The sequence below is a fragment of the Alnus glutinosa genome, chromosome 3, assembly GCF_958979055.1.
Source record: "Alnus glutinosa chromosome 3, dhAlnGlut1.1, whole genome shotgun sequence".
Lineage (NCBI taxonomy): Eukaryota > Viridiplantae > Streptophyta > Magnoliopsida > Fagales > Betulaceae > Alnus > Alnus glutinosa.
Window position 1 is genome coordinate 8,026,367 of NC_084888.1, and position 20,269 is coordinate 8,046,635.

Here is a 20,269-nt window from a genome sequence, read left to right on the forward strand (position 1 = left end):
TTGGAGCACAAATGGTGTCCCAATGTAACTCTAAAGAAGATCATAAAAATTGAAAGCGTAATAGCTACATCGTTTGTCTTTCCTATTGATAATTTGATATGGATCTATATATATATAAAAGATAATTGATATGGACCATCAAATTCTTTACACGCGAGATGTGCGGTACTTTTGTTTACCGGATGTAAGTTGGATTCCAATGAAAAACTCCATGAAAACTCTTTAAAGTATTACTATTTAATAAACTACTATACGACTATCATATAATTGTAATAATGTGACAGTGAAAATTAACTATAATTTTTTTTTTCCTACAAATCTTGTTGATCCTAAAATTATAAACGTCTATTAAAATAATAGGGATAATTGCACCACTGGTCCTTGTGGTATGCCATAATTATTTTTCACTCCCTATGGTTCAAAAAGTTCATAGGAGGTCCTTGTGGTAAGCAATAATTACAAATCGATCCCTAGAGTTAAATTTCATTAAAATTTTTGACAGATTCTGTTAAATGCCACGTCAGCGCCACGTCAAACCAATAAGATGACGACACATGTCCATCTGAATAAAAAAAAAATTTATTAAAAAATAAATAAATAAACTTTTTTTTTAAAAAAAAAAAAAAAAAAAATGGGGAGGGGTGGCACGCGGCCTTCCCAGTGGTCGAGGGTGGTGCGCAACCACCCCCAATGGCCTGAGGGTTGCCGCGCGCCACCTCCGGCCACCTCTGGGGGTGGCTGCACACCCACCCTCGGCGGCCACTGGGGGTGGTTGGGCCACCCCTTTTCCCTTCCCTTTTTTTTTTTTTTTGTTTGGTTTTAAAAAATAAGTATATTTATTTATTTTTTAATAAATTTATATTTGTTTATTCAGATGGACACTTATCGCCATCTTATTGGTTTGATGTGGCGTTGACGTGGCATTTAATAGAATTTGTCAAAAATTTTAATGGAATTTGACTTCAGAGATTAATTTGTAATTATTGTTCCCACAATAACTTTCCATAAACTTTTTGAACCACAGGGAGTGAAAAATAATTATGACATACCACAGAGACCAATGGTACAATTATCCCAAAATAATATTACTCAACTCATTAAGAGAGCTCAACTAACGGCATAATCCCACAAAATGGATTTGATGGGTCAAATAATCCTAAACCTTCTCCTTATAAAAAGAAGAAAATAAGTATAATTAGATTTGGGTTAAATTCCAAACTTAAAAGGATGAGATAAACGTTTAAGCTACAAGCCTACAATATATATATATATATATATATATTTTCAAAATAGTTGTTCGTAATCTGGTTGAATCAGTCTGGTGAGGTTCTGGAAGCACAGCACCGGTCTCATTCGCCGTCTTTGTCTTCACTGACTTCCCCTCTTGACTCTGACTGGAAAATTGAGCACCATAGCATACTATAATACTACCGTGCCTTGCAAAAATTTGAAACGTGAACGCCATCTCTCTGCAAATTACATGAATATTGTAATATTCCAATCAAGAATTCTGGAAAATGCTGCCAAATTTAGTTAGGCGCATGCAACGGCGGCATCCAGTCTCTTCAGCCAGTTACGGGAAAATTGCAATTGAGGTCCCATAATTTATAGAACTTATAATAAGCATAATATATATATATATATATATATATATCAAGGCACATAGAGCTCATGCATGTAGGTTCCACACCAAATACATCTCGGTGTAGGATTGATGTAGAGTATATATATATAATTGAAAATGAAAATATTAGAAAACTGAATTTTTTTATTGATAAAAAAGTCATAATCATTTTTCGCACCAAGTATACATACAAGTACAACAGATAATTAATCAAAATCGTGGAGCCTAATCTACGATCTAATGCAATTCTGTAAGTTAATTATATGCAAACCGAAAATGGTTTTTTTTTTCTTAGCTTTTATCCTAAAGATGATCTAATTAATAATTCATTATTTGATATTTGTACTTCATCTGGTATCTACTAGCTAGCCCACTAGGTATTATAAGCGATTTTCTATATATTCTCCTTACGAAATCCAATCACATTCTACAGGAAAGTTAACAGGATCATATGCCATGGTTTCATCATCTAAGGTGAAACTGTCACGATCAAGGAGTAGTGGGTCATTGATGGGAGAGACAAGATCAAGGTGACGAAGATTCATGAGGATGCCCAACAGCTGATCTCTTTGTTTCTGCGAGTCCGAAACTTGAGCTCTGACAGATTCCAACTGCAATTTGATTTCCTGAACCATCTTCTGCAAATGGAAAATGGATCCAACGCTGCCATAAACAGGGTCTCTGAGCCTTGCTGTTGCTTCATAGACCATTGCTTTGACAGCATCCTCCCTCTTTGTCTCCTCCACTATCTAAGACCAAAACAAACATACCCATATCAGCTTAGATCGATGATGTAGTTCTCAACTACAAAAATATTCAGTGTCATAAAGGAGAAGAGTTGGCTTTGCTATGCAACTTTATCACCGTTAGATCACTGATACAAGATGTGAACTCATGATTTTTTACTTTAATATCGTATTAAATCATCCCTTATCTCGAAAGTTTAAACTGACATGAAAAAGTGAATTTAATCGTTTAATTTTTTTTATTTTTATTTTTTTTTTTTTTTATGACCAAAAATCCTGTAAAGCAGTAACATTTCGTGTGCCCACCCTTACCACCCTTAAGAAGTAACTCGTAATCCATACTACACGCCCCTCTTTGCATGGACCAGGTTGAGTTGAGAGCTTCGCCTAAGAGCTGGCCCCTCGACATCGGTTTCACCTCTAAAATGGGGGCTGAATTTGGGAATGGATAATCCCAAGTGACCCTTTAACCATAGGACAAGGATCTTCCGATTAGATAAATAAAAACCAATTTTATCCCTAAAATAAAACTAACCGGATCCTCTGAAGAACGGGAGAGGATCCAAATGCTTAACGATGAGCCAACCCCATGGAGCTTTATCATTTAATTTTATATTCTAATAATCTGTACTATAACAAATGATATGTACCAGAATGATAATCGAAAACTTTAATGGACAAAACTTTGTCACCTTTATCATTTTAGCGACATTGCTGGCACCAAACACTCTATGCACGCCAGCAAACTTCTCCACGTCATCACCTGGGAAGTAGGGCGCAAGCAAGCAATCACTGTCGCATTTTCGGCGGAGCATCCTACAGGCGGCGCACGGTTGAAGGGCCCTGGTGCCTCCGGCCAGCACTTGGAAACCCATATTTTGGAGGGTCAAAAACGTTGCAGTGTGGAGAAAATTGTTGGAAGCTGTTATATAAACAGGATGATGAGAATTAGTTGCGGAGAGGATGATAGGAACGGCTAGTTTGTTTGGGTGCTAAAAAGTTCAAAAAGTCAAACGCGAGGAAGATGTGGGGGACGAGGCGGCCACTTGAGGACGCTTTAGATGATCAATTTTGTTGAAAAATGTGGTGCCTCACTGTTGGGACAGTGGACCTAACTGTAGTGGACCAAACAGTTAGTCGCTATCCCAACAAGGAAATTTCCCACCGTGTGACATCCAAATTCTCCCTAAACTGCTGTCTAATTTGAAAATGGGTGCTATTTAGTTTGGACTTGTGAAGTACTTTTGTTTCTTTAGTGAGCACATGTAAAGCCTTTATTTTATTTTATTATTATTATTATTTTTGGCTTGAACCTAATATGAAATTAGTGGATTAAGGTTGAAGGGTTTGATTTGTTTCATTTAATGGGTCGGTTAAGGTTGACTTGTATGGTTTTATATCACCCTTCGACACGACTTACGAACCCGGCACAAATTCAACATAGAAATGGGTCGAATTAGGGTTAAGAAGTTCGAACGTTTAATTAAATTGGTCGGATTAGGATTAACCTATATAGTCTTATACTTATGTTTCAATATAATTCAAGTCTGACGTGCCGTATGATGCTATTGGGGACCATCGTCAAGTAAGTTTCAATCCTTGAGATAAGATCCGACTCAGCCTCCTGGTCAAACTTGTTTTTCGGAAATTTTCCTCTTCCTTCCAATTCTTGATGTAGAAAAATATTACCTGTTTTGATTTTCATGGGAACCTTTGGTTCAACTCCCACGTGTTTTTCACCATTTTGTTTTTGGTGATTACTTCTACCGAAATCTTGGACTGTGAATGGACTGCAGGCTGTCCTTGAAATTGGAAATTTTTCTCATATGAAGGAAGTGAGAAGTAATGTGAAGATTTGTCAAGGCCAGTCTCAACTTTACAACTTTGGATGTCGGCTTAAAAAAGAAAAAGAAAAAAAGAAATGTGTAACAACCAGAATGTTGTTTGTTTCCAAAGAGAATGAAAATAACTAGAGAAAAAAAAAAAAACCCAGCATGACAAAGTGCAAATCCAAACTATATATATTCACTAGCATATGAGCTTTTTTATCCAGTGAACAAATTCGATATTTAATAAGAATTTTAATTTAACCAAATGAGAAAATACAAGAACATAGAAAAGTGGAAATTAAATATTAAGAAATAAGAACAAAAACTGTAAGAGCTTTATCTTTACATAATGTAACACAACAAAAACTGGGGTCAGTGAGTAAAGGAGAGCAGAGAGGGAATCTTATTCTTGATCAAGTCTTGAAACGAAATCCAGACCTCCTTTTAGTTCCCTCCTTCGTCCTATGGGAGTTGGAATCAAGAAGATTTTCAAGTGATTTTCCCTTTCTGTTCCGATTCCTTCCGACTTCTCTCAAAAGCTTTGCTAGCCTTTTCTTCTCGTCTTCAACCTCTGGATTTGCTGTTCCAAGCTTTTCTTCTCTCACCTTAAGAATGTACTCCAATATCTTAATTGCATCTTCCACCCTGCAATAAATGCCAAAATTCTGTAACATAGCAGCTCCAAATCAGAGGGCACTGGACTTTTAACTGAAGTAGGAACAAGATACACAGGCTAGCCCACACAATAGGCAACAAAAATCATGACTAAGGCATAAGCAGCGATAGTGCAAGACACCAGGAGGGTCACTTCTTATTGATATGAAGATCGACTAGCAGTGCTGTGATCAGGTGATCACAGCCACGTGCGGGGTTTGAAGACTGTAAAAGCCTTCGGAAATAATCAGCCAATGCAAGATAGTTGTACATGCATGGGCAGGATGAAAAACAGATATAAACCTGTCTAGATTACAATATACGGTAAGAGAGAGGAACCCCTTAAAAAGAGAAACAAAAAAACTCTAAGACAGCAAATAAAAGATTGAGATAAGCTTGAAATGATTATGAAAGAACGTCCACCTCCCCATGGCATCATAAGTTGCTGCAAGATTGCTATAAACTCCAATTGTATCCATGTGAAATGAGCCGCACTCCTGCTCCAGTATGTCCCTTGCTTCTTCAAACAATCTGGCGGCCTCATCTACCTTGTAAAGTTGCACACAAGCCAATCCCATCTGATTCAACACTATTCCAAAGAAGGCTGATTTCTTCTCCCCAGTGGAATGAAGCTTTGCTCTAGCACTCTCAAAAGAGTTCCGAGCTTCCCCATACCTCCCAATTATGTAGAACATCACACCCATCTGCGCTTCTATTCCTGCAATTGTGCTATGCTGACCAGGTGTATCCTCCAATAACTGCACTGCCTTCTGCAAGAGCCTCAGTGCCTCCTCTGGCTCATTTATAGCTTCGTAGATGGTCGAGATTTCAGTTAACCCACTGGCAATTTCCTCATTTGTGGCTCCAGGCGCAGGTTTTGCAAGTATCCTCAAGGCATTCTCACAGTATGATTTCGACTCTCTTAACTTGCCTGTCTTGTAGTAGAGATCAGCAAGGCGAATATAGACTGATGCTACAGAAGGGTGATTGTCACCTCTGGTGGATTTGAAGACAGTAAGCGCCTTCTGGTAGGAAAAAATCGCTTCATCAAAACGGCAAAGAGACAAGTAAATGTTACCGATGCTAACATCAATGGCTGCGATCTCATTATCTTGCCCGTTGGCAATCATTGACATGCTAGCAAGGACAAGGTGCTCGAGTGCAGATTCATAATCTTCCTTTGCCTCACAGATGAGAGCCATAAGACGCCGATCAGCTGCTTCTTCAAGGGATGCTGGTGCGGTATGCTCCCTATGAATTTCAAGAGTCTTCTTACAGAAGCTTTCTGCCTCATCGAATTGCATTGCTTGAACATGGGCCTCAGCTAAGTACCTGGCTTTTCAAAGTCAATTGAAAGGCAATAGTTATGCTAGAGGGTTTTCAGCATCTTGTCTCAATTACTTTTGTTTTATGACAAACAATATAAATCAAAGGTAACCACATGCTCCAAATGTATAAAGAACAACAATTCCCAGAAATCAGTTAATAGCTATGCCGTTGAAAAGAGGGAAAACAAAGTCATATAGTTTAGACTGAATTAGACAGAGTAGTGGATTTGAATCTAATGACGGTCTTATAAACACTATTATAGAAATAGAAGGTTGAAAATCTATAAGAGGGAGAAGAAGAGAAAATACCTTTTCAAATAGCCATGGTGATTGTAGCTTAATGCTTGTTCATTAACCGACATTTAATTTTAAATTTAACTGTAATTTAATCATCAGTCATGGTCACTTAATTTTGATCGTCATTTTACTGATCACTAACGGTCATTTTATCCTTGACCGTTAAATCTTCCTTCTCGTTATAGGTTAATTAATTATACTTGTTAAATTACACTTAATTTAATCTTGCAATCCAAATCACTATTGATCATGTAAATCTAATAGTTACTTATAAAAAAAAAATCATGTAAATCTAATAGTTGGATCACACGTAAAAGCATTCTACATTCCATATCATATTACTAAATCATATAATCAAAATTATTTGATCGCTTCTCTGGCGACTCATTGCTTAGGTAAATTAGACAGTCGCCTATAGCCCCAATGAAATAAGGCCTCAAATATCAATAGTATGATTAAGTTTTCCGTTTATAAAAAAACCTATTAAGGCCCCAATTAAGTTAAAGAGTTTAGTCAATGTTCTTTAATTAATTAAGGCTCCAATTATGGTAAAAAAATAATTATAAAGAATTGAATCCCAAGATATTAATACTTTAGGGAAAAAGAAAGATAAAAAAAGAAAGTCGCATTAATGATATTCCTAAAATAGTAACTAAACTCATAATTTCTCCTAACTTAAAATCAAGCTAAGAATGCTCATTAAAATAATGTATAAAATAAAGTAAATTTTGTTTTCGCAAATTAAATTCTATATAAAAGGATTATATGTAGCTCAAGTGCTCAACACAAAATATGTCATCACTTGAAACTAAATGTCTTGCATCGGAGATATATCTTGCATCAGAGATAAATTATACATATCATTTGGAAAAAAAAAAAAAAAAAAAAAAGATTAACAGTAAAAATCGAGAAGAATGATTTTTAAATAAAAAAAATATAAATATAAATTAAAATAAATATTATTTAATGAGAAAGCCTAAATAGCACACTCACATTCCACTGTAATGACGTGATATTGTCAATTTATTATTGATTTTTTTTAATTAAGATTAATATACGAATAGATTGACAGTATCGAGCGAGCGTAATGAGATGGTGGTGAGATGAGAGTATGCTATATACATTACTCTTATTTAATTAGTAATTGAATATAAAAAAAAGCTCTGAAGTTTTAAATTTATTAAAATAAAAACTAAGATATTAAAACAAAATGACGAAAAGATTAGGAGGATGGTTGATTTCCCTAATAATTGTTAACTATTACTAAGAATTAAATTAACTCATGAAAGTGGACAGCATCTTCAGCCCAAATCCCAATGCAATGGCCAACCCGAACCAATTACGGTTGGAAAAAAGTAGATCCCACTTGCCCAGTAGTCAGTGCCACAAACATACACCCCTATTTTTTTCAAAAAGCGCATGGTAGTATCCCAAAGCATCACAACCTAAAGTGAGCCGCTAGATAAGTAGTACAACAGAACTTACCTGCAAGTTTCTGCAACTCTCGGATCTGACCCACCCAGAACCTCTATCTGGATCTTCAAGGCCGACCCGTAACACGAAATGGACTTGTCCAGCTTTCCGAGCACCGAATACGTATCCCCGAGCTGCATGTACCCGGAAAACTTCGCAAGTGCGTGGTCGGAGCCGTTCTCAGGATCCGGAACATCAATGGACCGCTCCAGAACCGAAACTGCTTCCTCGAACTGCCGCAAGCTACAGTAAATTGCAGCCACCACTTGGAGGCTCACAACAAGCTCCAGACCCGGACCCGAAGACTTCTCAAACGACTTGGAAGCCCGGAGCGCATAGTCCAACGCCTTATTCGGGTTCTCACCCGAAGCCATCGTGTCCCGGGCGACCTTCAACAGAAACGGACCCAAATCCGGGTTCTCCAGCGAGGACTGGTCAGTGGGTGCCTTTTCCGGGGCCTTCTTTGCCGGGACTCGTGAATTGGAGGGAGATGGCCCAGATGGGGTTTTGTTGGCGTTGCCACCATTGGAGTACTCGTTTCTCCGGGTCGGGTCTTCCGGTATGAACACGGGTAACGGCGGTGTCTGAGGTGGGTTTTGCACGGAAACAAACCCCGGCATCGCTGCAAAATCAAATTCAATACCCACAAGGCCACAAGCCAATTTCTACGATGAGCGTTACAAATTTGAAAAGGAAAAGCTAAAAGGTCATGAATATGGTCACCCACCACAAAATCAGAGTAGGAATAAATGTGGGTGAAGTGGGAAATCAAATGAGTGAAGAAGGAGGTGTGAGTGGGATGTTAGTAAAGGAATATATTAATGGTGGTGGAGTGTTGCTTGGAAGAGACTCCTAATGATGAAGGAGTTTGGGTACTTTAGTTTAATGACGAGCTTTAGAATGAAAAAGGGGAGGAAGAGAGACACAAAATCCATGTCTCTTTAATCATGGGCATTCATGGGGCGGCCTGTGTGTTGTTGCAGTTGGACTTTTGGAGTGGGAAGACGGAGGAGCCTCATCTTCACTCTTCCTTCTCTTTTCAATCTTTTCTTAGTCTTTTCTTTTCTTTTCTTTTCTGTAACGCTCCTTTGCTTCTTCGCTCATGTTTCTCTCCAGCCAAGCCAACCGATGGAACTGGGAGTGTTTTTCCGCTAAATATTGACCCACAGTCTGTTAGTAATTTCGGTTATGCCATTTCCGGTTTTTTGAGGAATTTCGTGGTACGACTGTCATGCTAAATCAGGCTATATTTATTTTTTCGTAAAATAATTTTTAAATTTTTTTAATATTTGGTATGATCGAAAATAATAGTTACATTTTCAGTTTGATAAAAAAAAAATTCTTTAATTTTAGAAAATAGCATTTCGTTTTTTAATTTCATAAAATCATTTTTTAAGTTTGAGTTTCTCTTTTTCAAACCATGAAATCTCTGCCGGCTCACTGTTGTACTCTCTCTAGATCACAGCCAGAGGTTGCTGAAAGTCGCCATTCGTTTTTCGTTGTCACTCATTTTATGTACAAGCAATAAAAAATAATTTCTCTAAAAATATTTTTCGACGAAAAACAATTTTACGTCGAAACAAACGGAGTCCGTTTTTAAATAAGTATTTGTAAACAAAATAAAAACTAAAGACTAATTTTTATTGTCACGTCATATCAGTCATATGACAGTCGTTAGGAGTGCACATGCGGATGCAAATGCGGCTATTTCTAATATCTGCAACTGCATCCGCAAAATGCAAATATAATTTTTAAATATCTGAATTATATTTTTACTAACCGCATCAACGTGGTTATTATCCGTTATCCACATATTAGGTAATGACATTTTAATCCTATTTTAGCCTTATTTGAGTCTCTATTAGGGTATATTTTAAATGATTCTAAAAAATAATTTAGTTCGGTTTTTAGTGTTTGTAATTTTTTTAAGCCTTAATCTTATGAGAATATGTTGATTTCATATTGCTTTTGGTCTTTTTACCCGAATATTACATAAGAAAGCAATACAACACCAAACTGGTATAAACATAACTTATACGTAATCCAAAACGACATTATCCACACCCTTTACAGTCGTAAAATAGTCTACTAAATATCATTATTCATTAGATTTTGCTTTGATTTTTAACTTGTGGTTTGTTGGTTAAATTGAATTTGAATTTATTTCTAAATGGTTAAAGTCAGGCCAAAAGGTTGAAAAGAAAAACAATAAATTATTTAGCCCTGAACCGCTGAACGACCTGTCTTGCAGGGGAAGTATTCAGTATTGTGTTTGAGAGTGAGAGAGAAGTTGCCAAACCTTTACGCCAACAGCAAAAGAGCTCGTCATGCATAGGCAGAAGGCATCAGCTTTTTAGTATACCCCAACCCACAACTCGATCGGGAATCAGAATCACAGAAAGGAGGCAAGATTTCATTTCACTACAGCCTACGTACAGGAATGTTTTTTTTTGATATTTTTTCAAAAAATAGAGAAAAATTAAGGTAATGGTTATTAGTTTCAATCCTGATCATAAGAAAATCATTTCTAATCACCCCTTAATATTGCAACAATATACAAAATGTAGGTTATTTATGTCAATATCTCATAAAGCATTTTCCCTGATAACCTTTGATCAGTCTAATGATACTTTTTTTTAAAAAAAAATAAAAAATAAAAAATAAAAAATTAGTTCAAAGAAAACTCCATAAAATCTTCAATTGATAAATTTATCTCTAAACCTGATTTTCTGATGTGGGCGGAATTGATGATTTCTGACTTGTGAGTATGAAGTAGAGAGCAGCAGTAGAACCTGAGAATGATTAAAAACAAAACGTCGGCGTTTTATAGGGTGATTTGTCATGAGAAAAACTGGGGTAGAGAGAGAGCATGCGCATCCGGGGAATCGAACCCCGGTCAGTACCGTGGGAGGGTACTATGATACCACTACACTAGATGCGCTCATGCGCTGCTTGGCTAACCAATTTTATTAATAACTCTTAATATTAACTATTTTCACCCAAATCCATATATAAAGCTCAACAGGTGGAGCAAATAATTAACTGCGAATTACCCAAAGAAGATCTGAACTCATTACTTTTTGTCATGAAATCATATTAAATTATAAATTGTCTTAAAAATTTAAATTAATAAAAAATAATTAATTTAAATTATTTAGTTAATACTTTAATAAGATACAGGTTTAAGATCGAAACTCATACACCTAGCTAAAATGGTCGTACGAACATGTTTGATCGGTTTTAAGTCCCCCCTTTTTATGTGATTTAGCAAACTAATTTCAGGCTATACTAATCTCACACCGGCATACACTTACGGTAAAGAGTAATGCTATTTTTCGTATTCATTTCATACTGATTGACGTGGCGTATTTTGAGTATTTTTTTTTTTTTAAATGACTAACATGTGAAGTTACTTTAAACACGTTACGTCAACCTGTATGAAATGAGTGTGAAAAGTTTCATTACTCTTACTATAATAGTAATACCCGAGTGATATTCTTACATGCTATATATCTCATGATGAGTATATACTATATTTTTATCTATATTTTTTATCTCACAATGCTGACACTTGATGTACTAGTTCTAATCAACCCTATGATCAATCTTTGTTAAAAAATAAAAATAAAATAAAGGTTAGTTGGTACTATCACATTAGCATTGTAGGATAAAATTGTAATTTTTATCAGTACTCATTTCATGATTCATAAGCATTTCATCTAGTAGCTAAACACAATGAGAGAGAGAGAGAGAGAGAGAGAGAGAGAGAGATGCTAGAAACTATATCTTTATCATACAACCAATTATTTTATAATGTTGGCGTGACAGCTCCAACCAATATTTGGTTTTTTTTTTTTTTATTTAACAAGAACATATCCAAAGGTTGGTTGAAACTGTAATGTCAGTATTATGGACTAATTATAGGATAAAAATGAGATTTCTAGCATTATTCTAAAAAAAAAATTAATGTAAAATACCATATTTTTATCTTACAATTGTCCAATAATATTGACGTGCCACTCTAAATTAACCATTATATATATATATATATATATTTTTTATTTAATAAGGATTAGTTGAGGGTGCCATGATAACTTAATTTGGTGAATGATTTTTTTTTTTTTTTTTAGGGTGGTTGGATGAATATCGAATAAAATTATAATTTTTTTTTTAAATAATAATAAAAACAATTGTTACTTAAGACTTGCCACTCTCGCCAGGAATAACCCATCCATTGGGTAACGGACAAAAAAACAACGGTCCGTTACATCAACGAGCAGCAGCTCCAAATTTGGATTGCCAGCCTCATCCCCTTCTCTCTCTATCTCTCAGAAGTTCATCAGAAAAGAGAAAAGAGAAAAAGCCAAGGATGGAGAACAAGTGCAGCATGATGTCGTGTGAGAAGCTGGACCGGGTGGCCAGCTGGGTGGGATCCAACGTGGCGTCTGCCTTCTTCGCCTCCCTGGAGCGCTGCTCCTGCATCAACCTCAGCACCTCCGACCTCGACGACGACCACGACAACGATGACCGTCCTCTCATGCTTTCCAACCCCGAACCCCATCCCAAGCCCATTTCCAAGACCATTCCCCACTGATTCACTTGGGTTTTCTTAATTCTATGTCACTGTTTCTGTTCGCGTAACTCCGCGTTCTGGGGTTTTGTTTCTCTGTGACGACAATTGGGTTCGTTTGGATCCCTGTCCGTAACCCCCCCCTTTTTTTTTTCTAGAAAAATTTGTGTTTGATTATATATGAAATTTGTAGATAATGTTTAATCAGAGTTAGATGATGTGGATCATGGGGATGTCTGTGGGTTGATTCGCCATTATTTTTTTTTTTTTTTTTTTTTTTTTTTTGTTTTCTCAAATTCAACCGATTACATTTCAGGGGTGATTCCTTCGTTTGAATTCCTGCCTTTGATTGTGGATTATGTAATGTTCGAATCAACCGTTCGCTTGAATTGTATTCCAGCTACATTGTTTTCTTGAGTATTATTGTCAATTATTGTTTAATTTTGTGTTCAGTTTTTTTTATTTGTCTCAGGATTGTGAGCTACATTATGGTTTTTCTTTATGTTGCGTTCCTCAAAGGAATGGAGGAATCGGAATCTTTTGTCAATAATAGAATGCAATGTGCTTCTGATGGCAGGTTTATAATCTACTTGTCTTTCCTCTATTGTTATTAGCTTTGAGGATTAGCAATTCTAGGACATTTAACTTGGCACATATGTTGGTTATTATTTAAATGTTTTGCTCTGCATATCATCATATTATGTGGTCATTTGGAAGTTTGGTTCTTTGTGGGGAATGAATGATTGAATAATGCAGTGGATTATGAATTGTAATTGCATTTTCCTCCTCCTTTTGGTTACCTTAGGAACATAAGTGAACTTGGTTGCTTGTATTTACTTGGATCCATAAAGTAAATGAATTTATGAAAGTGTAGACATAGTCGCCACCATCATGTGAATAAATGAATTTATGCAATTAATGGAAGTGATATGAAACCCTGTGATAAATGGGGTATGATGATGGTTTTATCCATACACCCACTAAAAATTGAAACTTGCATGCATAATGTAACATATAAAATGGCAGCATTGGCTTTAGTCTTATCTTCCGCTGCTGATAGCAGCAAGTTTGCCAGTTGAGGAATGGATCTCCTAAGCTCTTCATACAGTGTCTCACTATGGTAGGCAGCATTTCCAATCTTAAGAGAAAGATACACTAGATTAGCCTTATTATATCTGTAAGAAGAAGATGAATGAATTATGCCAGAAACTTCTTCACAGGATAATGAAGAGGTTGTTATATTCTAGGGCAACTATGTTTGAAGTAAAGTAAGTGTCAGTAATTGGATCAGAACTTGCAGCAAAGCATGCAAATTTTCATGCCATATATATTTGAGATATTCAATACAGAAAAAATTTGAAACAAACCTCACATAATCGACCAGAGCAAGAAATGAACAAAATCTAACTAAAAAATGGTAGAAACAGCCCCCGTATGCTTGGCTCCTCGCACGCCACCCACAGTAGTCAATCAAGAAGCAGATCGGCGGATGCTTGTGGCATACAGGGAGCCAGGCATAACCCGTTTCACCTCTTCTTCTTCCTCAAACTTCAAAGCCTTCTTTGTGGAGGCTTTATCCATACCCCATTTATCACAGGCTTTATTGTATATAGATAGTATATGATAGATGATTATGAATATTGTATATGGTGTCTAACAAAAGAACCAGGCTTTGAATATAGAAACAAAAGTTAGAATCTAAAGCTTATTTCCAAGTGTTTCTCCCTCGCTTTTGATAAATCAGTGTAGGCTGGTCCCTTGTCACAGGGTATGGTGATGGTTTTATCCATACCCCATTTATCAAAGGGCTCTGTTCTTCAACGATATCCATCATTAAAATTTATGCCCTTGGATACTAATAAGAATGTAGTAAATGGTACAAAAATACATGTTGATATGATTTTCTTTAACTATCACATTTTCAACATGTAAGTAATATATACAAATGAACATCTTCTTGGGGTTCTCTTGGGTGTAGATATGCATGTTATTAAATTACGAGTGATTTCCTATTTGACTCAACAACCATGTAAATATTTGTACACAATTTGTTTGCTTTGAGATCAAATTTGGACAAAATGCCGTTTTCAAAGTTTTTGGACACATACAATCTGTGAGTTTAGAGTAATAATAACTACGAAGATGAAATTAAGTACATGCATGGTATCATATTCTTCAAGTGTCGAACATTTCTTGTGATGGTTATGCTATATATAGTACTAGAACATAGTTTTAAGAAATTATACATCAATGGTCAACACTTTTTGAGCTAAACTTTGGTCGCCGCTTGTCTATACTAAGTACAGTCAATTCATTATACAAAAAGACGATCATCTTCCACAAAAAGATTATCATCTTCCATGCAAGCATACATTTATTATTGACATAATGAAAAAGTAAATTAATGCATGTCATGCGATCTGAGATTCGGATAAGATCAGTAAATTATGGTGCTGAGGTTGGTTTTGTGGTGGTGGTGGTGATGGGGGCTAGTAATAGTAGAACTAATTTAAATTAATGATCACTTTATGGCTTAATAAGTTAATTTGCATGCCCCTTTGTAACCCTTTCCCGTTATCAATTAGAAAAAGAAGAAGAAGTTAATTTACATGATTGGTTTGGTTGACGCAGTTTAATTACTCAAGTAGTTGGACTGTTGGAGCATATACCATTAGCAAAATAAGACACTTGGAACACAACTTCATTAAGCCAATCATTTAACTTCATTAGCAACTAATTAATCAGAAATTATTTTGGCAGCAGTGTCTGAATGAACACCACATGCCAATCCCGACCATGATATAGTAATTAAAGGGTTGGATATATATATATATGTACTTAGTGATGAGTGATGTCTTTAGGTCCGTGAACATTGGGGCAATAAGGCCCGTGGAGAAGGTCTATTGAATGCAAAATCTCAAATCCATACAGAAATTTCCATGGAATCTCCCAGCATCCCAACCCAGAAGCAGAAAATAAAATAAAAACCTAAAAACAGAGTAAAGGGAAAGTAATACTGTAATAGGGAAACAGGAAACACATAAATATAATATGGCACGCATAATGAAGAAACAAAACGGCTAGCTTAGTAATCTAAAGGGAAATGCTTTTAGCGAAGAGGGTACTAAAAAAGAAGAAGAAAACAGCTTTGGAAAATCGTGATGCTTAGTCCCTCAACAAAGGTGGGGTTGGATGTCGAAGGCGTGCACCAACCTTGCTTATGATTGAGTAGAAGAGCATGTATGAGAAAAGCACAACAAACAGACCATCCTTCTTTCACCTTTTGCCCTATTTGTGTACCAAGTATATATATATATACATATCATGAAGTAAAATAAAATAAAACGTTTTGGGTTGTCTTAATCTCTCTCTCTAGACGAACATAAAAGCACAAACAAATTAAAGTGATGCTGCTCCAGAGTAGAAATATTAGGCACTTAATTACAGCATGCATGCCATTGCCACAATATGTGTGATGACTTTGATTCAAGTTATCAAGGTTGGCAATAGCCAAATACAGAACAAAATGATGGAGCTGAGGCCTATGGTCTGAATTCTGATAAGCCTTGTCAAGGACAGAGTTTCCATGCAAGAAAGTTAGAATATGATATATATCATTCAAATAGGAAAAAGATTATTTGTAGTATAATGATTAAGGACATAAAGAGAACAGGGCAAGTAGCTGTCATGGTGGGGTTTTTGCATAGTGTTAAGAAGCAGGTGTGCTGATGTTCTCAGTCAAATGACATAATTTCTTGGGGAAAATGTGACAGCAAGGGAAGAAAATAGTATGTGTGTGTGCGTGTGAGAGAGACAAAGAGAGAGAGAGAGAGAGAGAGAAAAGAGGAGGGATAAAACCCTTCCCCACATTGGTCACATTGGATAATCACGCCCCAACACCTTATTATCACCAATCCATGTTAGAGGAATCATGAAAGCTGACAAACATTATAGAACAACACAAACCCCTTTCTTCTTCCCCTCTGAACAAATAAAATTAGACAAAATTAATTATTTTCACTCTCTATATTATATATAATGACCTCCCTCCACTGCCCATCTAGCTCTTCAATCCCCACCCCCCCCCCCCCCCCCCCCCCCCCCCCCCCCTCTCTCTCTCTCTCTCTCTCTCTCTCTCTCGCGTATCTGTGTATGGAAAAGATGTCCAACTTTGCCACCTCACTTATGGTATGGTCAAGCTTAATATCATATGCTTATACTGTGCATGCAATGGCCCAATGGCTGCCTAGAGGAAGCTCAACCAGGTTCTATGATTTCAAGGTTACTTCTACTGTGTGTATATATATATATCCGTACACTACATATGCATGGCAGCATCATATTAATTTCTGAGTGGTTACTTCTACTGTGTGTATATATATATATATCCGTACACTGCATATGCATGGCAGCATCATATTAATTTCTGAGTGTTTTTATTTTTTATTTTTTTTGTTTCTCTCTCTCTCTCTCTCTCTCTCTCTCTCTCTCTCTCTCTCGATCTCTATATATATATATATATATATGTTCGGGTTAATTTATTTGTTAATGAAGGTTTCAATCGTAAACAGGTGCAAACCACGAGAATCACAAAACTTTGCAATAGCAAGGACATGGTCACGATCAACGGAATATTTCCGGGACCTGTAATTTATGCCCAAGAAGATGATAGAATCGTTGTCAAAGTTACAAATATGACACCATTTAACACCACAATCCACTGGTAAACCCTATATATATATATCTTTAATTATGAGAAAATGACTACGTACGTACGTACCAAAACAACTTCAACCACTGATTTACGTGTACGTGTCTCCATTTATTAATTAATTATTCCAAGGCATGGAGTGAGGCAGAGACGGTCGTGTTGGTTCGATGGGGCTTCATACATTACACAATGCCCAATTCAGGCCGGCCAAACTTTTACGTATGACTTCGCATTGGTGAACCAAAAGGGCACCTTTTTCTGGCATGCTCATGTTTCTTGGCTCCGGGCCACCGTTTATGGTGCCTTTGTTGTTCATCCAAAAACTGGGCTCCCTTACCCATTTAATTACCCATTTGAAGAGCATATTATAATCCTAGGTAAATCAAATCTCTAACACTTTTGTTTTGACACCTGCGTCTTCTCTTCTCTTTATTTTATTTTATTTTTGAAAAACTTCATTTACCCTTTATGTTTCGAAACTTTTGCAATTATATATTCTTAAAGTTAAAAAAATTACAATATCGGGTTCTCATGTTTTAAAATTTTGCAATATCACCTATCCGTTATGATTTTTTGTTAAGTCCAAACGGAGGACGTTAAAATCTCCAAAATACTCTTTTTTTTTTTTTTTTTTTTTTTAAAGGGTGGTTTTGTATTTTTATTAGTTTTACAAGGGCGTATAAGAAACATTTCACCTGTATACTGTTTGATTTAACCCTAAACCCTAACAGTAGGAATAACATTGCAATTTTGAAATATGGAAACTCGATATTGTAACTTTTTAAATCTTAAAGGAATGATTGCAAAAGTTCTGAAACATAAAAGGGGTAAATGAAGTTTTATTTTTTTTTAATTTTTGGATGAGTTTTGAATGAAATTAGCTTCTACTTCTTAGTCACTCAGTACGTTGGATTATTTGGGAATATGTTTAGGGGAGTATTGGAAGCAGGATGTGGTACAAATTGAGCGCACCACTGCAGCAAGCGGTGGAAGTCCTCCAGTGGCAGATGCCTATACAATTAATGGTCACCCGGGCCCCAACTACAATTGCTCCAACAATGGTAATTAAGAAATTCCTAATGTAATCATATAATTTGACTAATATGATTGCTGTAAGTAATCATCAATCATTATTTTATTTTCTTTTATTTTTATCTTATATATAACATGCTGATTATTCCAGATGTGTATAAGATCGATGTGGTTCCCGGGAAGACGTATTTGTTAAGGCTGATAAGCGCAGGCTTAAACTCCGAGAACTTTTTTGCAATCGCTGATCACAAATTAACCATTGTCGAAGCTGACGCCGAGTACACGAAGCCCTTCACCACGGACCGTGTGATGCTTGGACCAGGCCAGACCATTAACGTCCTTGTCACCGCCGATCAGGCAATAGGAAAATACTCCATGGCCATGGGACCCTACAGTTCGGCCAAGGGTGCTGCATTCCAAGATACATTAGCCATAGCCCACTTCAAATACTTAGGTGCCGTAACTAATAGCGTTTCATTACCTGCGCAATTACCAAGTGTTAGTGATAATCTCACCGTTAAGACGGTCATGGATGGGCTAAGGAGCCTAAACCCAGTTAATATTCCGACGGAAATCGACACTAATTTTTTCATCACCGTCGGACTAAACGTCCAAAAGTGTCACTCAAAGACACCCAAACAAAATTGCCAAGGCATTAATCATGGGGTTATGGCGGCGTCTATGAACAATATAAGCTTCATAATGCCTAAGATTTCGCTTTTGGAAGCTTATTATAAAAAGATTAACGGTTCTTTCACTGAGGATTTTCCTGGGGTACCCCTTAAGTTCTATGACTTTGTGAATGGGGCACCTAATAATATTCCTAATGACACGCAGTCGTTGAATGGGACGAGGGTCAAGATCCTTGAATATGGGAGCAGGGTGCAACTCATCTTGCAGAACACGGCGACAGTCACCACTGAGAACCACCCAATTCATCTTCATGGTTTTAGCTTTTATGTTGTAGGATATGGTACAGGGAACTATAATCCGCAAGCTGCAAAATTCAACTTGGTCGATCCACCTTACATGAACACGATCGGAGTTCCGGTGGGTGGATGGACTGCAATACGATTTGTCGCTGACAATCCAGGTACAATTTTTATTTTTTATTTTTTCAGCACATAAGCCAAATCTATCTGATATATAAGACGTGGTGTTATTTGGATTTGTTGCAGGGGTTTGGTTTATGCACTGTCACTTGGACATACATCAATCATGGGGATTAGGAACGGCTTTCATAGTGAAAAATGGGAAAGGGGAGCTGGAGACACTTCCTCCCCCTCCAGCAGACCTCCCACGGTGCTAGATTTCTGCTGGATAATTCAGAACTGACACTAATGAGCTATTGTACGCGATACTAGTTTCCGAGCAAGGATTATTTGGCGCGGATAGAGATCCCAACAATTTAGTTGTCCGAATTGCTAGATTTGAACAGTAAACGTGAAAGAGCTCTTGGTGCAAGTGTGTAATATGTGTGGTTGGTCCATATCTTTTAGAAGACGTCATTGTAGTCTTAAAAATGCCAAACTGATTGGAGTTTCTTTTCCTTCATTTGTTTGGGATTCCTCCTCTTTCTTTTTTTCTTTGTTTTGTTTTGTTTTGTTTTGTTTTTCTTTGTATGGTGGAAACTGGGAAGTGGGTAGTAACTAGTAATCCATCACATAATAGGCAGGGAAGCCAACGAATTCCTTGGTTCAGGACATTAGTCCACCAAAAGGTCATGACTCCTTTTTCTTTCTTTCTTTTTCCCTCATCTTTTTAGGGGAGAGTTGCCGATTTGGTGTGGAGTAGAGAAGACATGGGGCTCATATACATCCCTCTTGGATAGATTTGGAAAGAATATTCTTCCCTCCTGCACATGGCTAAAATAAGAATCTTTCCTATCCTGTGTTAATGCCTTGCATCTTCAAATTTATGATAGCCTTTTAAAGACTAAGCTAACACTTAACTCCCAACCCCAGTACCCCTTCCACTAGTTTTCCATGCGAACAAAGGCCCAAGG

General features: G+C 36.7%; 3 protein-coding genes and 1 non-coding gene across 4 annotated transcripts; 1 reads left to right on the plus strand and 3 right to left on the minus strand.

Annotated features, from left to right (window-relative positions):
• Window positions 1-2,002: 2,002 nt before the first annotated feature.
• LOC133864741 (LOB domain-containing protein 1-like) lies at window positions 2,003-3,314 on the minus strand. Its single transcript, XM_062301153.1, has 2 exons — window positions 3,063-3,314; window positions 2,003-2,373 (listed from the first exon to the last, which is right to left on the minus strand). Exons 1-2 carry the CDS (start codon window positions 3,243-3,245, stop codon window positions 2,032-2,034), a joined length of 525 nt encoding a protein of 174 aa, XP_062157137.1. The 5' UTR covers window positions 3,246-3,314; the 3' UTR covers window positions 2,003-2,031.
• Window positions 3,315-4,370: 1,056 nt separating this feature from the next.
• Window positions 4,371-9,066, minus strand: LOC133863532 (protein KINESIN LIGHT CHAIN-RELATED 1-like). Its single transcript, XM_062299508.1, has 3 exons — window positions 7,964-9,066; window positions 5,277-6,185; window positions 4,371-4,844 (listed from the first exon to the last, which is right to left on the minus strand). The coding sequence occupies exons 1-3, from the start codon at window positions 8,569-8,571 to the stop codon at window positions 4,613-4,615; spliced, it is 1,749 nt and encodes a 582-aa protein (XP_062155492.1). The 5' UTR covers window positions 8,572-9,066; the 3' UTR covers window positions 4,371-4,612.
• A 1,755-nt stretch (window positions 9,067-10,821) lies between these two features.
• Window positions 10,822-10,892, minus strand: TRNAG-CCC (transfer RNA glycine (anticodon CCC)). Its single transcript has one exon. It is a non-coding gene; the product is annotated as a tRNA-Gly (tRNA).
• Window positions 10,893-16,640: 5,748 nt separating this feature from the next.
• On the plus strand, window positions 16,641-19,818 carry LOC133864451 (laccase-6). Its single transcript, XM_062300792.1, has 6 exons — window positions 16,641-16,802; window positions 17,093-17,244; window positions 17,365-17,609; window positions 18,165-18,293; window positions 18,416-19,357; window positions 19,443-19,818. Exons 1-6 carry the CDS (start codon window positions 16,674-16,676, stop codon window positions 19,571-19,573), a joined length of 1,728 nt encoding a protein of 575 aa, XP_062156776.1. The 5' UTR covers window positions 16,641-16,673; the 3' UTR covers window positions 19,574-19,818.
• The last annotated feature ends 451 nt before the right edge of the window (window positions 19,819-20,269 follow it).